Here is a 17035-nt window from a genome sequence, read left to right on the forward strand (position 1 = left end):
TATATATATATATGCTCTGTTCTTGTATATTTTTGAGTTTGCTTTTGTTTTCCAGCACATTCACTTTGTCCGTCATGTTTTCCATTTCTGCGAGGAACATTTTGTCGCCTATTTTGCTACCTTCTTTCCATTTAATGTTAAGGTAAAGATGTATTTCTATAAATTACTCTAGTTTATCTTAAATATCCGTCCACTCATTAATTTTCAAATTCAAGTTTTATTTCTCCTTTTTTTGTCTTTCTCCAGCTGTTCGATTCTCTATTTACCTCATTCTGTTCCTTCTATGGTTCTTATTTTTTCTCTTTTAATTATCTAATACAATACTGTGTTTCTCTTTGTTCGCTACGCTGCTTTCTCATTTCTGCCATCTACCTCGTAATTCTTCGCCAAAAGTTCACGCATCATTTTAAGCAGAACCTTATTTTGGGAGCTCGTTAACATCTTCGTTAGTTTGCTCTCTTCAAAAATTTCTTCATCTTTACTTCCTGCTCTCTTTTTCCAGTTCTCTTCACCACTACTATCGTATCCTTGCACCTGTCGTACGCTCTGGCACTGTGCATTTTGTACCTTTAAATTTTATCAAGTACTACGGAAACCTGAATAACAGACCTGTCTTTGTTGACAATTCTATATTTCTCTTATTACCCGTCCATCTCAAAAAGTCACAGCCCGAATGAACTTCTCAGAGGCTTTGATCTTTATCCATACGGTGGTGGTTGAAAATACTAAATTCTTTATTTAGTAATACATATAATCCAAAAAATCGGTTGCCTGTAAAGTCGGTTTTACGGGCGAAGATTTTACGTGACAACGTCTTTTTCTCGGTAGAATATTTATTGATATGAATATTATTAAATTGCACAATAGGAACAAGGAATTGAATGAAAATAAGAATTGCACAAATTTTAACTATAGAAATATATTTGTACTAAATGTACTATATATACTAAAACATTGTACATGTAAACTTAAACTTAACTAATTTCTATTTGAGTGATTTTGTTGAGGATAGGACGATGATAGGAGAAATATGAAATGAAAGGAAGTGTTTCTGCTGTAATGTGTCTTGAACGCCAAGAACGCTCGAGAAAGACAGAGACACAAGCACGGAAGCACGCACCGATTCAACGCGCCTAATTCTCTAGTGCTGCGCGCGCAGCGGACCGATCATGTTTGAGTGGGAGAGAGACGCAAGGCATTCGCCGGTCCGGCGGGCCTCTCTCTCGTTTGGTGACTCACTGTAACAGACGTGAACGGGCGTTACACTTTTTCATGAATGACTCCGAGCCACAACCTAATTTAAGACGTTGTCACGTCAAAAAGATAACTGATTTTACTTACTGCACATCACTTGAATGTGTATCACCTTGTATAATGAAATTTTATTGTAAAATGTAGAACATTAAACTTAAAAATCGGCGTGTTTTATATTTTTTTAAAAAGGCTTTTCATTTAGGAAATATCCAATTTATTCCATACTTTACGCACACACTGTAGATTGGTTTTTTCATACAATAACATTAAACGCGTAATAATCATATTTATTTTATATTGATTTATTGCTAAGATTAATTATAGTCTTGTATTAGTAATATATAGTTATTTTTTAAGTTATGGAGAAGAAAAAATGAGAATCCATAGTGTGACACCAACATCCAGTTTAGTGGAATCATCTAGCAGCGACGATTCAGACAGTTCTGATAATACTCAGCACAATCTCAATAAAAAAGTTCACAAGGACAAAATTATTATTTACTGGTTATGCTACCGGGAAGGCGTGCAAAGAACCTTATTATTAACTCAAGAATTGAGAATATACAACAAAGTCTTGGAAATATTTCTAGAAAAGTGTCAAATTGAAGGTTTAATTGCTCTCTCTGGCGTTGGATTATCGATATTCACATCCGATAATGACACAAAAGAGCACATATATGCAACCATCAGTGACAACCCTGCCATATGGGAGGTAAACGTCGGTCAAAAGTGGAAAACGTTAACGCTAGAATTAGCGTCATGGGTCGAAGATAAATACAGGCTTCACTACAAAAAATGTCAGTTAAAAGAGTATGTCCACATAGATTTCGAAAAGATGTATATGTTAAAACCCTTCTTTGCCGAGTTACGACGAAGCTATTGCCCCGCGGTGTATTTCCACTTCAGGAAATCCCAGAACTATCAGTATTACAATTTAAGATTACAATCCCTACAGATAGACAATAAGCAAACGAATAACATTGTATTTCATCCCTTGCCAGCTCAAAATATCAAAGATAATACTCCATTCGCCGAAATATGTGTATCCAAGTTATCTTCTAAGACAGCTAGCGTCTACAGATATATTAAATTTAACATAGGTAGTTTCTTTTTGAACATAGAAAATGATTTATTTTTGCAAATTTGTAATCTTCTTAAGAAAACGAGAAAATTCACCGATGAAGATTCTGGAATCTACGTCAATGAAATTAAATCCATACACAAATCTATCACGGCCAAAAATAATGTAAGTACTTTTTATTGCTTATACAACATGAATCATATGTAAATCGATACTGCAATATGTAGTACGGCTTGTCCAAAAATGTTATTATTTTATGCATCTAAATTTAAATCAGTGAGTCTCATATTGGCTCAAATGACTTTAAATCTATGACATCTAAATAACGATCCAAAACTATGTGTATGCATATCTCTCTTCTTCTTCTTCTTCTTTTTATATTGACATGACTGTCTGTTTTTTAAAGTGCCTCCAGTAAGTTGTCGTTCCATCGTTTTTGTAGTCTTCCTATTGATCGTCTTCGTATTGGGGAACAGTCTCTTGCGGTCTTTACTACTCTATTTGTCATTTGTCATTCGGCTTATATGATCGTTCCGTTCTACTCTTTTATTTCTTACCCAGTTCTTGATGTTCTCCACCTCGCATCTACGTCGTATATCTATACTTCTAGCTCTGTCCCATAGTATCTTACCATCAATTTTTCTAAGTGTTTTCATCTCTGCTGTTTCTAACATCCTTTTTGTCCTCTCTGTCTCAGGTCTTGTTTCTGCCGCATATGTCATTATTGGTCTGATGACTGTTTTGTAAATTCTGCCTTATATTTCTTTCCCGATCTTTTTATTTCTCAATATTGTTTCATTTAGGTAGCCTGCGGCTCTGTTTGCTCTATTCACTTGATCTTCAGTTTCGAGCTTGTCGTAGCTAGATAATGTGATGCCTAGATATTTAAACTCCATCACTTGTTCTATTATCTGACCTTCCAGCTCCAATTTACATCTTAGTCAATTTGCTGTTGTAACCATGTGTTTTGTCTTTTTTGGGGAAATTAACATGTTAAATTTTCTGGCGGTGATATTAAATTGGTGCAGCATACTTTGTAAATCATCTTCACTTTGAGAGAGTAGTATTGCGTCGTCTGCATAGCAGCTTATTTTAAGTTGTTTTTCTCCCATTTGGTATCCTTTTTTAGTTCTTACTTTTTTTATTATTTCATCCATAATCAGGTTGAATAATAGAGGACTTGGGAAATCTCTCTGTCTTATTCAGTTCATTTCTTATCAATGTGGTTGTTAAATTTATTGTTTTGTTTAATAAATTAATTCCTCTGTAATTTCCTGGGTCCAATTTGTTTCCCTTTTTGAAGAGAGATATTAGGATGCTTAATCTCCATTCTTGCTTCCATTCTGCTTTGTTTTATTATTATATGAATACCGTACGTAGAAAATTGCCGAAATGGTGTTAAAATTTACCACTTCCTTAAGTGGTAAGTTCACCTTACCTGTGTAGAACCTGTAGCGATAAAAATTGAGGTCATAGTTTCTAAAGTGTTTATATCGTTTATATCATTTATTTATTTATATTTATAACCACCAATTCAATTGGTGGTAAAATGCATTTTTAATTTATTATTTTTTTTGACATGAGATACATTGTTTTGCATGTGTTAAACTTCAGCACAGAAATAATAAAATGAGTCATATGCGTGATCTCTTAAGTTATCGTATAATGTAGCTGTCGCTATGAGTTTTACCAAGAAGCGTGACAAGCTGTGTTTTCATTCCTGTTCCATACCATGCAAGTTAAGCGTTTACTTTTTATTCCAGTTCTTCCTTTGACGGAATTTTTAGTTTTTTATTGACGCTTATAAAATGAAAGTATTTGCTTCATTGTGCAGTTTCAGCAATCTGCTGATTTAGCTGTTAATTCATCTGTTGTGTCTTTATTTTGTTGTATAAACACATTTAGACATAATGTCAGGACATTGATTAATACCTTTATTGAATAGATTTCTCGTTTATTTGACACTCAAGAGAATTAAATTTTTCTCAGAAATAATCTTCGAATCTTCATAATTGCGTTTCTTTCGGTTTATTGCCGTAAACGTAATACGTAGAATCAATTGCAGGGAGTATTGTATTTGTTACAATATGATTCATGTAATGCATGACTCGATGTATATTTTTTTCCATATAATAATTACGTTTGGGCATGTTTTAAGAAGACATATACATACAGACCAAACAAGCATCTGCGGTTGCTAGTACTCTTACTATTGACAGACTAAATAATTGAATATCCTTCTAAAATAAAAATAATATACCAATTTGAGTATTTTAGATCATTATGTATATGTATAGTCAACCGCCCATTTGGTCAGTCGACACATTAATAATGTGAATGAAAACTTATTTTATAAACTAGATCTAATGCATTATTTTATTATTATAAGCAGAAATGTAATATTATATTCTTATAATGTAAACTAACCAGCAAGGAAATATCTTTATTTACGCGCCGCCAATGATCGAATTCAAAATTTCCTAGAATTCATGATGGGCACGTGATTTCGACTACACTTCACCACTTACGGCGCGTGATTTCGGATAACTAATTTCATTTAATATTTTTCAGACTACAGTTTTTCTTAATTACAACTTAATTTAAAAATATAAGCAAAGCACATTATTTACTGGCATTATATAGTCCAACAAACCGTCTTAATTCATGCTAATTAACATTAAAATGCTCGCAAATGCCATAATATAATTTTGATAACTTCACAATTCAAGTTACAGTAGAAAATGTGTTCTGTTTCAGGAAACACCACCTATAAACAAATCCTACATAGAATATTTGATACTAAATAGCTTCGGTGTTCAACTCAACATTTCCAATAAACTTCAGATGAGTTTGTCAGGATCTAAAGGTCCATTATGCAGAGTTCTGGATTATTTGTTTCCATATAACTTATCGCCTTATATGCCAATGGAGGGAGTTCACCATAAGTAAGTAAAACAAATTAAAATGTTAAAAGAAAATGACAAATTTTTATTTGTCACCAGGTTATAAATGATATATGCAGTAGGCAATTTGCATAATGTATTTAGAGAAATCAGATCAATTTGCACGCCCATCGGCCCAGTCTTCTTGTCGTAGATATCTCTCTGACATTGCCTTTTGGCAAATAAAACCATGTTGTTTTTAGTTTTCCCCGTTTCTTTCCGCTCAGATGGCTGTTAATCCAATATTAACTTCGGTAGGCGATGTTCTGTCCATAGTTTGTGTTATTCTTGCATTTTACGTGCACCATTCTGGATATACCTGCTGATCTGTGCCAAAAATCCACAAGGAATTTTTGTTCCGTTCTCTTAGTGAGATGCTCACTAAGAGTTTCACATCCATAAAGTACAACGCTTTTATCTGCCTATCTATAATACAGTTTAGTCTAGTATATAAGTCTATTTCCGTTATTATTTGACATTTCTTCACCGAAGTTTTTTACCTTCACCTATTACTGGAATATTTTACCTTCTTTCAGTTATTGCCTAAGTTGCTGGACCTGTTATGTTACAAAATTCATTGTCCTATTTCGTCACCGTGGTCGCCGTCCAAGTGTTCCATCCGGTTTTTCCTGTATTCCGAGATTAAATGTACGAGTAAACAGATCAAACTGACACCGAAATCCAAAGAGATATTTTATAAAGTGTTTTAATAATACAAACACTGCTTCTTAAATATAATCGACCATACATTAGAAAATAGCTATACATGATAATGTATACCATTTTATAATTTTTTCTAGGATTTCATCAGTAGAACATGTGGATATTTGCGACACTCTGAATAACGCCGTATCAAATTTATTTGATCAAATATACACACAGTTTTTACAACAATACTACTCGCATGTGCTTGGACTCCAGGTGCTAGTCAATACATTTGCAATACAACCGGCTATTGAAGTAAGTAATTAAAATTCAAAACTTAAATATATGTTTCGAGTTTAATAATATTTTAGCCGTTATAATAACCGTTTGACTGTTTTTTATCCTATATATTCCTGTATATTAATAATATGAAAAAGCTAGAAAATTTCAAGTACCTATGATTATATGCTTCGTTGGCTACCAAAAGGCATTTGATTGTGTAAGCTGGATAAATATGTGGTTCATTTTAATAGAAATGGGCACACGAATGCACCTGGTGACACTTATTAAAAATCTGTACCAGTCCAATATAGCAACAGTATGACTAGATCAGAAGTTCTCAAACCAATACAAGACCGAAAGAGGTGTTAGACAAGGATGCGTGTTGTCATCTGACTTATTCAACATTTATAGTGAACATGTCATGAGGATGGCTTTAGATGGATGGGCCGGTGGAGTAACAGTGGCTGGTAGGAAAATCTCCAATTTAACATTTGCTGATGACACTATACTTATAGCAACAAATGAGCAAGAAATGTTTAATCTCCTGCGAAGATTTGACTACGAAAGCAATAAAGTTGGTCTAAAAATCAATAAAGCTCAGGCAAAAAAAAAACGGGTGTGGCAGTCCGGTGGGACTGCCGATAGAAGTTATACTTCTATACACGCGTTCGTCGTTACAAATTTATATGGGAGTCAATCTGCACGATCATTACATATGTAATGCTACAGGTAAGAGAGAGCAGAAAGACAAAAAGAATTAGGTATACAGGTATATGGTGCATCGTTTGCTGTATATAAACATTTGACCTGTAATAGGAGTATAGTAAGTAAATAAAGGATTGAATCAATATTTTGATGAAAATATATATTTCTATTTTTATATATGTATAAAAGGAATTTAATTAAAAAAAATTTTTTTACACGTACTCTGCAGTAAAATTCATTGTTTATTTTGTTATTAATATAAAAATACAATACAATACACTGCAACATAATTCAATATAATAATACAATACAAATTAAAATGCAATATTCATAAGTATTTAAAAATGACAATATACATAACTTACTTACGTATATGTTTAATTTGCCATGATAACAATATTAATAAAAAAATATTGTTTGGTGATACTGTCAATTTATCTGACATTGACAAATACAATATTTAATTGTTGTTTGTTGTGTACATAAGTACACATTTGAACTTTCTTGAGATATTTACAAGTTTTAATTTATAATTTAACATGCCTAACAAGGCTTGTTACTCCCGTGCAAATTTCCAATTCACTCCCGTGCAAATTTCCAAAGTCGAACGCGCGTATAGAAGTATAACTTCAAAAACCAAAAACTCGGTTTATGTTGTAAATTTTCATTTTATTTTAAAATTTAGCATTTTTGCGTATATTACATATACATATTTAATAAAATGAACGTGGGGTTTTTAAATATTTCAAAAATAAAAAAGTAAATTCATATTGGGATTCGAACTCACATACACCAGCGTATGAACCAAACACGTAAAACATTTGCCAATTAGACATGACACAAACATATTTTAAAATTGACAGTTCTCGGTCATACAGTGATTTATTAAGATTATTATTTTAAAATACAAAATACTAAAATAATTATGAACATTTAATAAATAATACAAAACATATCACATAAATAATAATATTAATAAATATATATATATATATATATATATATATATATATATATATATATATATATAATATTAAATATATATACAAAAGGAACATTTTTATTCTCGAGAGAGGAAGAGAGAGAGAAAATATATCTTCTGTCTCTCTCGTACTCATTATCTTACATATGTAATGATTTCACCGATTCACTCCCGTACAAATTTCCAACGTGGAGCGCGCGTATAGAAGTATAACTTCAATAATGCTGGTCGACAGATTCCACACTATTTAATTGACTAATATATAACAGGAATGCCAGATAGTGGATAGTTTTGTCTATCTCGGGTCTAGTATAACTAACGATGGTAACTGTGAAGCAGAAGTTCGGAGACGAATTGATATGGCAAAAAATGTAATGCTCAAAATGCTCAATGTCTCAAAATATCAAGATGAGACTGGTGAATGACCTTGTATTCTCAATATTTCTATACGAGGCAGGACTCTTCGCGGATTCGAGCCCAAAAAATTGATGTTTTTGAGATGTGGTGCTGTAGAAGAATACTGCGCATACCTTGGACAGCTCATAGGACAAACGTTTTCATTCTAAACCAATTCGAGATTAAAAAAGGCTGTCCAAAATATATCTGCAACGTATTCTGCAATTTTTCGGTCACGTGGTTCGCAGAGGTGACGATAGTTTAGAGAGCTTAATTGTTTCTGGAAACGTTCCGTAGAGAAGATTAAGAGGACCATCACCAATTAGATGGTACGTAAGAATTTTGCTGGAAACTCATTCTGCGAAGCTCTCAAAGCAGCTAAAGATAGAGACTAATGGAGAAAAATTGTTAGGAATATCGGAAGAAATCACGATCCTCAATAATGGAGAAACGAGAAGAGAGAGAGATATTAACGCCCCAGTACACGTTTGGCCAACTAGTTGGGGCCAAGTTTACCGAGCCACTTGGCGTAACTTCCGAATTGGTGGCCAGCATTGGTCTAGAAACCGAATGTTGTCGGTTTTTCGTGTTCATATTAAATGATTTTGGCGCGATCTGCCAAACAACGTTCACACGTTGGTAGTTAGTTATTTCTTTTCTCCGGTGCTGTTTTATATTTTTGCAAAGTAAGCAGTCTATTTACAAGCTACAATAATGTTTGAAATAGTGAAGAAGTTTTAAAGTTTATAGATTTTTCTACATCCTTAACATAAACAACATAAAAATAAGAACAAAGTAAGTAATCCGTTCATTCACTTTGATAATTAAGTTCTTGTTCATCTTGTAAAAGTGAACATATGCAAACTTGATGTATTCTTATTCTTTTATGCCCTTGTTTTTTAATCAGTTTCGTTTGCTGCACTTTCTATAAAAATTGAAAGCGCTGTACAAATAAATTTTGGCAGCTGCTACAGTCTCTACATCCATAATCACAGTACACCCATCACGAAAGGCCAATGCAGACTGAGCAATTCCAACAACGTGTAATCGCTGTCCTTACTTGGCTTAAGTTGGCCCAAATCATTGGCCCAACTAGTTGGCCAAACGCGTGCTGGAGCCTCTAGGCTTTAAAAAGTATTTTTGGTATACTTGGCTATAATCCATTAGCCCAGTCTGGTTAAAAAAAAAGGTGGAAAAATGTTTCGCAGATATCTGAAGCTTTTAAGACATAGGTGGGGGATACTAGATGATGAATAGATGAAAAGATACTCCTAGTTTTACCTTGCGTTTTTTTAAGCAATAATTTATGGTCACAATTTGATTTTTTGTCTATAAATTTTTCCCTTATATTAATAAATAATATTTATGTCATTTTTTTATGTCAAGAATATCTTTATTTTCCCGTTTTTTTAATTAAAATTGATAAATAATTTACAGAGATATTTGCAAAAAAGCAGTTTTTTTGCACTAATTTATAAATTTTATTAATTTTTTTATTAACAAAATAAAATGGTATTAATACATTTAAACATCAAGGAATTACCATCTTTTAGATTTGTGCAAAATTTCCCCCCGATCAGTCAAATATTTTATAAGTTATTTAATTTGTTTGTCTCTGAGGCTAATTATTTAAACTATTGAGCTTGCCCTATACATGATGCTAGACAGATTCAGCAAATTTCATAGAATTCTTTGAGACTTAGACTATCTCAGAAGTTAAATGCATATTGAGTTTTTATCGAAATTATTTACAAAATAAACGTTTGAAAAAGGGGTATGTTTTTTACTTATAAGCAATTGTAATAACTTCTATATTTTTCAAGCTACAGACTTGTACGTACAACCATTGGATAGCTGGTAAAAAAGCTCACATTAAAAAATAAAAAACCTTCTATGACCGATAGGAACGAAGTAAGTGACTATTTTTAAAAAAATCATATCTCCATTGTTTATAAACATTAAGAAGTAAAATTTGCACAAATTTTGAATGAAAATCTAAACTTCATATTGAAACTTAAGCTATAAAATTTATCTAATTTTTCGAAACCACGGTACTTTCGAAAGATCGACATAGGAAAGTGGAGAGGATATCTGTTTCAGCTCCATTTTTTTTTCGGCATCGGAACTTCAAATTGCAACACGTAGGAAGAATTTACATTATCTCGGCTTTCTTTGCAGCTGCAAGCCTCTTTTTTTTATTCTGGGGTAGCTCGTCAAAATATGAATAACTACATAGTTTTCACTGGCCGGAAAATATGGGAAAACTCGGAAAAATTGAGTCCATTTGAAATTCACCCTAAATACTTACTTTTTTTTAATTTGCTCGAATAGTCTGTCGCAGTATTAATAATGATGACATAATTTTCACCACCCATAAATCTCGGAAAATCCCGGAAAATCAACATATGTTTTTTCATTTTATATCGATGATGTAATAATACTTATATATTTTATAAATTAAATTTCAGGTAATTTTTTACACATTATATTATTATATTCCTGATATTAATTATAATTGTTTGTATTTTTATAATAAACAATATTGATTTTTATTCTATTTTTCTTACAAATATGATATACAATATTATTTCATCACTTGCCTTATTAAATTTTGCAATGTTTATTGAACTTTACTTTTTTTATTTTCTTTACATACATTGGTTTAAAAGTTTTTTAAACCAGTTTTTTAAGTTTTTTCAAATTACCTCCTCGACGGTTATATACATGGACATCTCCACAACATACCAAAGAAAAAATAGTGAGAAATTAAATAGACTACATTATGATAGCAAGGAGGTATCATAATGCTGTTAAATGTACTAAGACGTACCCAGGAGCTGATATAGGCTCAGATCATAACCCGGTAGTTACTGTGATAGAGGTGAGACCAAAAAAGATTAGAAGACCACACAGAAAGGCACTAGATTTAAATAAACTTAGAAACAAAAATATACGACAAAAAACAGGAGAAGAAATAAATAAAAACCTCCGTTCAGTGCAGCAACAAATTAACGATACAAACAACGTTAACCAAAAATTAAAGTACATAAATACAGCTATACAAACAGCAGGAAAGAAACATCTTACAAAAACAACAACAAAGAATAAGGGGTGGATGACACAAGATATACTAGACTTGATGAAACAAAGAAGAAAGATGAAGAATTACCCAGATAAATACAAAGAAATAAATAAACACATAAAAAGAGAATAAAAGAAGCCAAAGAGGAGTGGATTAAAAAAAAATGTGAAGAAATGGAAACCTATGAGAAAAAGTACGATGCGTTCAATATGCACAAAAAAGTAAAAGAGATAACAGGAAGCATAAAGAAATGCCAAATAGGTAAACTTAAAGACAAAGATGGAAATCTTATTGTAGATCTAGAGAATAAAATAAAAAGATGGACAGAATACCTGAATGAATTATTTGAAGACGATAGAAACAACTTAACTCAGATAATCAATGCAACTGGGCCAGACATATTGAAAGAAAAAGTAGAATACGAAATAAGAAACGCTAAAAATGGAAAAGCAAATGGACCTGATGAAATTCCTACAGAACTGTTGAAGCTTTTGAATGATAAATCCGTAACCATAATATTAAATTTTGCAGCGAGGAGCTAAAACAGTTTCCCCTCCACTTTCCTATGTCGATCTTTCGAAAGTAACTTCGTTTCGAAAGGTTTTAAGTTTCGAAAAATTGGATGAATTTTATAGCTATAAAATTCAATATAAAGTTTAGATTTTCATACAAAATTTGTGCAAATTTTACTTCTTAATGTTTATAAACAATGGAGATATAATTAACAAAAAAATTGTCGCTAACTTCGTTCCTATTGTTCATAGAAGGTTTATTTTTTTTCTGTTAAATGTGAGTTTTTTACCAGCTATCTAATGGTTGTACATACAAGTCTGTAGCTTGAAAAATATAGAAGTTATTACAATTGTTTATAAGTAAAAAACATACCCCTTTTTCAAACGTTTATTTTGTAAATAACTTCGATGAAAACTCAATATTCATTTAACTTCTGGAATAGTATAAGTCTTAAAGAATCCTATGAAATTTGTTAAATGTATTCATAGGGCAAGTTCAATGGTTTAAATAATTAGTCCCAGGGATAAACAAATTGAATAACTTTTAAACTATTTGGCCGATCGGGGGGAAATTTCGCACAAATTTAAAGGACGGTAATTTCTCAATGTTGAAATGTATTAATAACATTTTATTTTGTTAATAAAAAAATTAATTAAATTTATAGATTAGTGCAAAAAAACTGCTTTTTCTATCTCCGTACCGCTATCTCCGTAAATTATTTATCAATTTTAATTGAAAAAACGGGAAAATAAAGATATTCTTGATATAAAAAAATGGTATAAATATTGTTTATTTAAATTATAAGGGAAAAACTTATAGATAAAAAATCAAATTCTGACCATAAATTATTGTTAAAAAAAACGCAAGGTAAAAATAGGAGTATCTTTTTATCTATTCGTCATCTAGTAACCCCCACCTATGTCTTAAAAGCTTCAGATATCTGCGAAACATTTTGCCGTGAATTCGATGATTTTTGTATAACCAGACTGGGCTACATATTTTTTTCTTCGAAAGCCGTATTCATTTATCCATCTTGTCTTTATTATATACTAAAAATAAACATTACTTAGCAAGTCTTGATTTCAGTACTGAAGTGAACAATATAATTAGAGTTACTGTTTAATAAATATGTAATGAGTCTTTGTTATTTTTTAAGGTTGGCGATTTCCAGTCGGACAAAATGGCAAGCATTCTCTTCTACGCTTCCAGATGTCTCCTAGGACACATCAACATGTCTCCAGTAGCAGTCGAAGCATGCGTTATAGACATTTTTAATAATCAAAATATTGAGAATATACAAAGAATCCGACGACACGGTTCGTACCACAAATCGGAAATTGTTCCAAAAACCATTACAATTTCAAGCAGGAATTTTACCACTGGAGTTCCTAATGCTTTGAGCCAACTGATAGTCAGGAATCAGAATGGTAAGGTTTGATTTGAGATGTAGTTTTAGGTCTCTAAACATAATCCCTTTATAGTAAGCAATAAGAGTTGGACAATTTACAAATTCATAGTTTTTGTCATGTCAATCTTTTTCTGAATTTGATAATAATCAGACATACCGTTAATATTAAACTACAATAAACTTCAAAAGTACTAACTTTAGTTATAGGAAATGCTAATATTGTTTGAAAGAGTATTTATTGCTTATTTTAATAAAGTGATCAAATACACGATGTTTTATATAAAATGTTTAATAATATATTATGTTGATATAAATTCCTAGACAAGACTACTTACGGTCTGTGTGTACACAACTTTTTTTTAATTTCATGAAATTGTGATTGTCAATAGATTAATTGAGGGCCTTCATCTCGAAGACGGACAAGTGACAAAAAAAATTAGTTAGCAGTGGTTGCTTATAGGGTTTTTCCTGTTGTTTTCAGTGGTAATAGTTTCCTTCAAACACGGATGCGAATACGTTATTTACAGCTTCTAAGTTGAAGGTTTATTTCAAAAACGGACTTCTGCAATGAAGATTTATTTCAAAAACGGACGTCTACTCAACAGCCAATGGAAATGCTATATTCTTCTTCTTCTTCTCGTGCCACTCCTAGCGGAGATTGGCCATCAATCATCATGGCCACTGCGACTTTGTTAGCAGCGCGCCTAAAAAGTTCAATCGAACTACACCCGAACCATTCACGTAGATTACGAAGCCACGATATTTTTCTCCTTCCCACACTTCTTTTGCCCTTAATTTTGCCCTGCATGATATTTCTTAAAAGTTCGTACTTTTCACCTCTCACAATGTGCCCCAAGTATTCCATCTTTCTAGTTTTTATCTCAATGCTATATTGTGATCACATAACTGCGAAATCAACAATGGCCGCTATTGTTTTCAACTTGTCTGATATGGATTGTTTTATTTGTGTTTATCATTAGCTTAAACTGTTTGTTTGTGCATATTATTAGTTTAAAAAGTAGATTCATAGAGTCAAATATCTTTGCGAGTCAAGGGAGGATGCGTAAGAGGAAGGGCGATCCTGAAATATGGAAAAAAAATCATTCCGAAACGGCAATGGTAAGCCTAATCATTAAACTCAATCATGTAGGTACTTAAAATTTTATTGCTGTAACAAATTCCTGTTAATCATCACTTGTTGAAGTTTTTCTGAAAATTCAGAGATTCCTAATGAAAATTCTACCCACTGACCTAGTTTACCCGTTAAATTAACTTAAGTGTAATTATTTTCTTCTTTTGTATGTTCGTGCAGGTAGTCAGCCAAAGATCTTCCTCTGTATCACACCTGTCATCATCGAGTTAGATATTAGTGCTCGCTTTTAAGAATGCATGATGTCATGGAGTTCCACAAAGTCATTTTAAAATACTGTCGAGCTGGGCCCACCCAGCTCTAAAATAAAGAAGCTTGAGACTATAAAGGGGTAAACCAGAACCTTTCAATATTTGGTTGTAAACGTAAAGGTGTTGCAACCTGTTACTAAACATAGGATTATAGGCGTATTCCGAAAATTCAAGAACGGTGTCTCATGTCCCAGTGGAAATCCGAAGCGGAAACCAAGTTTTCAAGCTATTGAATCACATCACACATCACGTGTTTACCTACCATTAGACCTGAATATTGCCAAAATGTTAATGTTCAACGTTGGTAAAGAAGAATATGAGAAGGTTACTCAGGGATTTTTCAGGAAAATATTTATGATATCAACATTGGATTCTCTTACCCTAGCATTAATGAGTGTAGCACTTGACTAGAATTACAAAACCTTATTCAAATAGAAAAAAGGGAGGAAGAAAAGGTGTCTAAAAATGAAAATGGAGGTACACAAGAAACAAGCCCAAGCCTTCTTCCACAAGAAAACCACAAGGATATTTTATTTTTAGTTTTGATTATCAGAAGAATCTTGTTTTGTCTAAAGTGCTTATTATTCTCGATGGCTTTACTGTTATAACCTTTGAGTAGTCAAAGGATTGTCAAATGAAGCCCTGAATCCCAGTAATGTATCCTTTTGTACATTGAGATAAGACGAAGCTAAAAAGTTATCCGACGAGGTTGCTCCCATCTAATCTCTCAGGATATGACTGCATTCGTTTGGTTACTGATGGTTGTGCTGGACAAAATAAGAATATAAATATTTTACCTATGTGCTGCAAGTTCCTGTACATCTGTGCTCCAGCAAACATAGGAAAAATTAAATTATTTTTTCCTGTAACAGGACACTCATTCCTTCCTGCCGACAGAGTTTTTGGGATGATAGAGAAAACAAAAAATCAACACAATTGTGACGAAAAAGAATATCGTGACATTTTCAAGAAATAGTCGAATGGAAGGCATTGGGTATGGGTACTGTTTGACTGGAAACAAGAAGCAAAAAGTTTGATGAAAACAGCGGCTCAACTTTATTTCAAAATTTCCACAGCCGCCAACGAATAATTCTTCGGAAAACTAATTTGGGGAACATAGTTGTGAAAGGAGAGATAGCTTACTACAACCTTGGCACTGGTGCAAAGAGGAAAATTTGTCAGGCCAACTGTAATATTAGACAATGCAACCCCAAATTGGTGTGACCCTAAAAGGAGAAAAGGTTAAGGACGTAGCAAAGTTGCTGGAAAAACATTTTGAACTAAATTGATGGGAGAATGGTACTTTACAGTGGTACAAAAACAACGCAAGCAGTACCTGAATGTGACGATTCATGTGAGTGTGAAAATAAAGATGCTGATTTTGATGGTGATCTGCGTTAATTACAGTTTAGGTGTTGCTAAAGTTTAATTATTTTATGTTTGAATATTTTATATTTCTTAGTTATATTGCTTTGTAGGTAGGTGCTAACCAAACTTGGATAAAGCATTTTAAAATTGGAATTTTCATTCAAAATACCTGATTCACTGTATGAATGTTGTAAGCATTAAACTTTAAGTTAGGTCAAAACTGAGCGTTCAATGGTTATCACTCTTCTCACATACAATATTTCTTGGCATCAAAAACGGACACCTACCTAGTACGGGTTTCCAAGTTATTTTGAAAGTCATTTAGTTATACTCTATAAAAATATTGGACATTTAGCCTAAAGCGGCCCAATACATAACTTTTCGATTAGTTGAAACGAAATTTTCGTTTTATTTTCACATATTTTGTTTAGAAATTGTTTATAAACAAACTATTGTTACTAATAAAGTACATAAATGGAGAAACATTATTCATGTTGTATATCTGATGTATACCTGTAGAGAAAAAGTTGGTCAACGGTAATCCCACCATTACGCCAGACCGTGTTAGATCTACTCTGCAACCTGAAAATCAATCGGCCAGCTGTTTCTATATCCGATGTTCAATAGTACCAACCTTCCTGTAGTAAACTTATCTAATAATCTCTATAAAAAACTTTATTTCCGGGACTTTTTACCACGTTTTCCACATTTCGTTTCACTGTAGGGCGGTACTAATTGCCCCTACTAGCGGTGCTAGTATTTTAATTCGTTAATGCAAACAAGGTGTAACTTTTTACTACTAATTGACTTTTAAGAACCTCCTTTTTATTTTATGATTTGTCACATAGTATAAGAAATGCCCAACTTCATGATTCACCAAGAATTTATTGGCTATAATCGTTTTGTAAGGTTTGATCCGTATATTTCCACTTTTTGTGAAACAGTTTAATTACAGTAAGTGATAAAATAGAAAAGT

The 17035-nt window shown here is 32.4% G+C and overlaps 1 protein-coding gene across 1 annotated transcript in view; it reads left to right on the top strand.

The window, feature by feature from the left end:
- Positions 1 to 17035, top strand: part of LOC140447225 (intermembrane lipid transfer protein VPS13A-like) — a 112042-nt gene that overhangs the window by 87583 nt on the left and 7424 nt on the right. The window contains exons 28-31 of the mRNA XM_072539753.1: positions 1612 to 2500; positions 5093 to 5280; positions 6078 to 6237; positions 13039 to 13309. Coding sequence (XP_072395854.1) covers positions 1612 to 2500; positions 5093 to 5280; positions 6078 to 6237; positions 13039 to 13309 — 1508 coding nt within the window. The remainder of the gene's footprint in view (positions 1 to 1611; positions 2501 to 5092; positions 5281 to 6077; positions 6238 to 13038; positions 13310 to 17035) is intronic.

Source organism: Diabrotica undecimpunctata, chromosome 8 (genome assembly GCF_040954645.1).
Source record: "Diabrotica undecimpunctata isolate CICGRU chromosome 8, icDiaUnde3, whole genome shotgun sequence".
Lineage (NCBI taxonomy): Eukaryota > Metazoa > Arthropoda > Insecta > Coleoptera > Chrysomelidae > Diabrotica > Diabrotica undecimpunctata.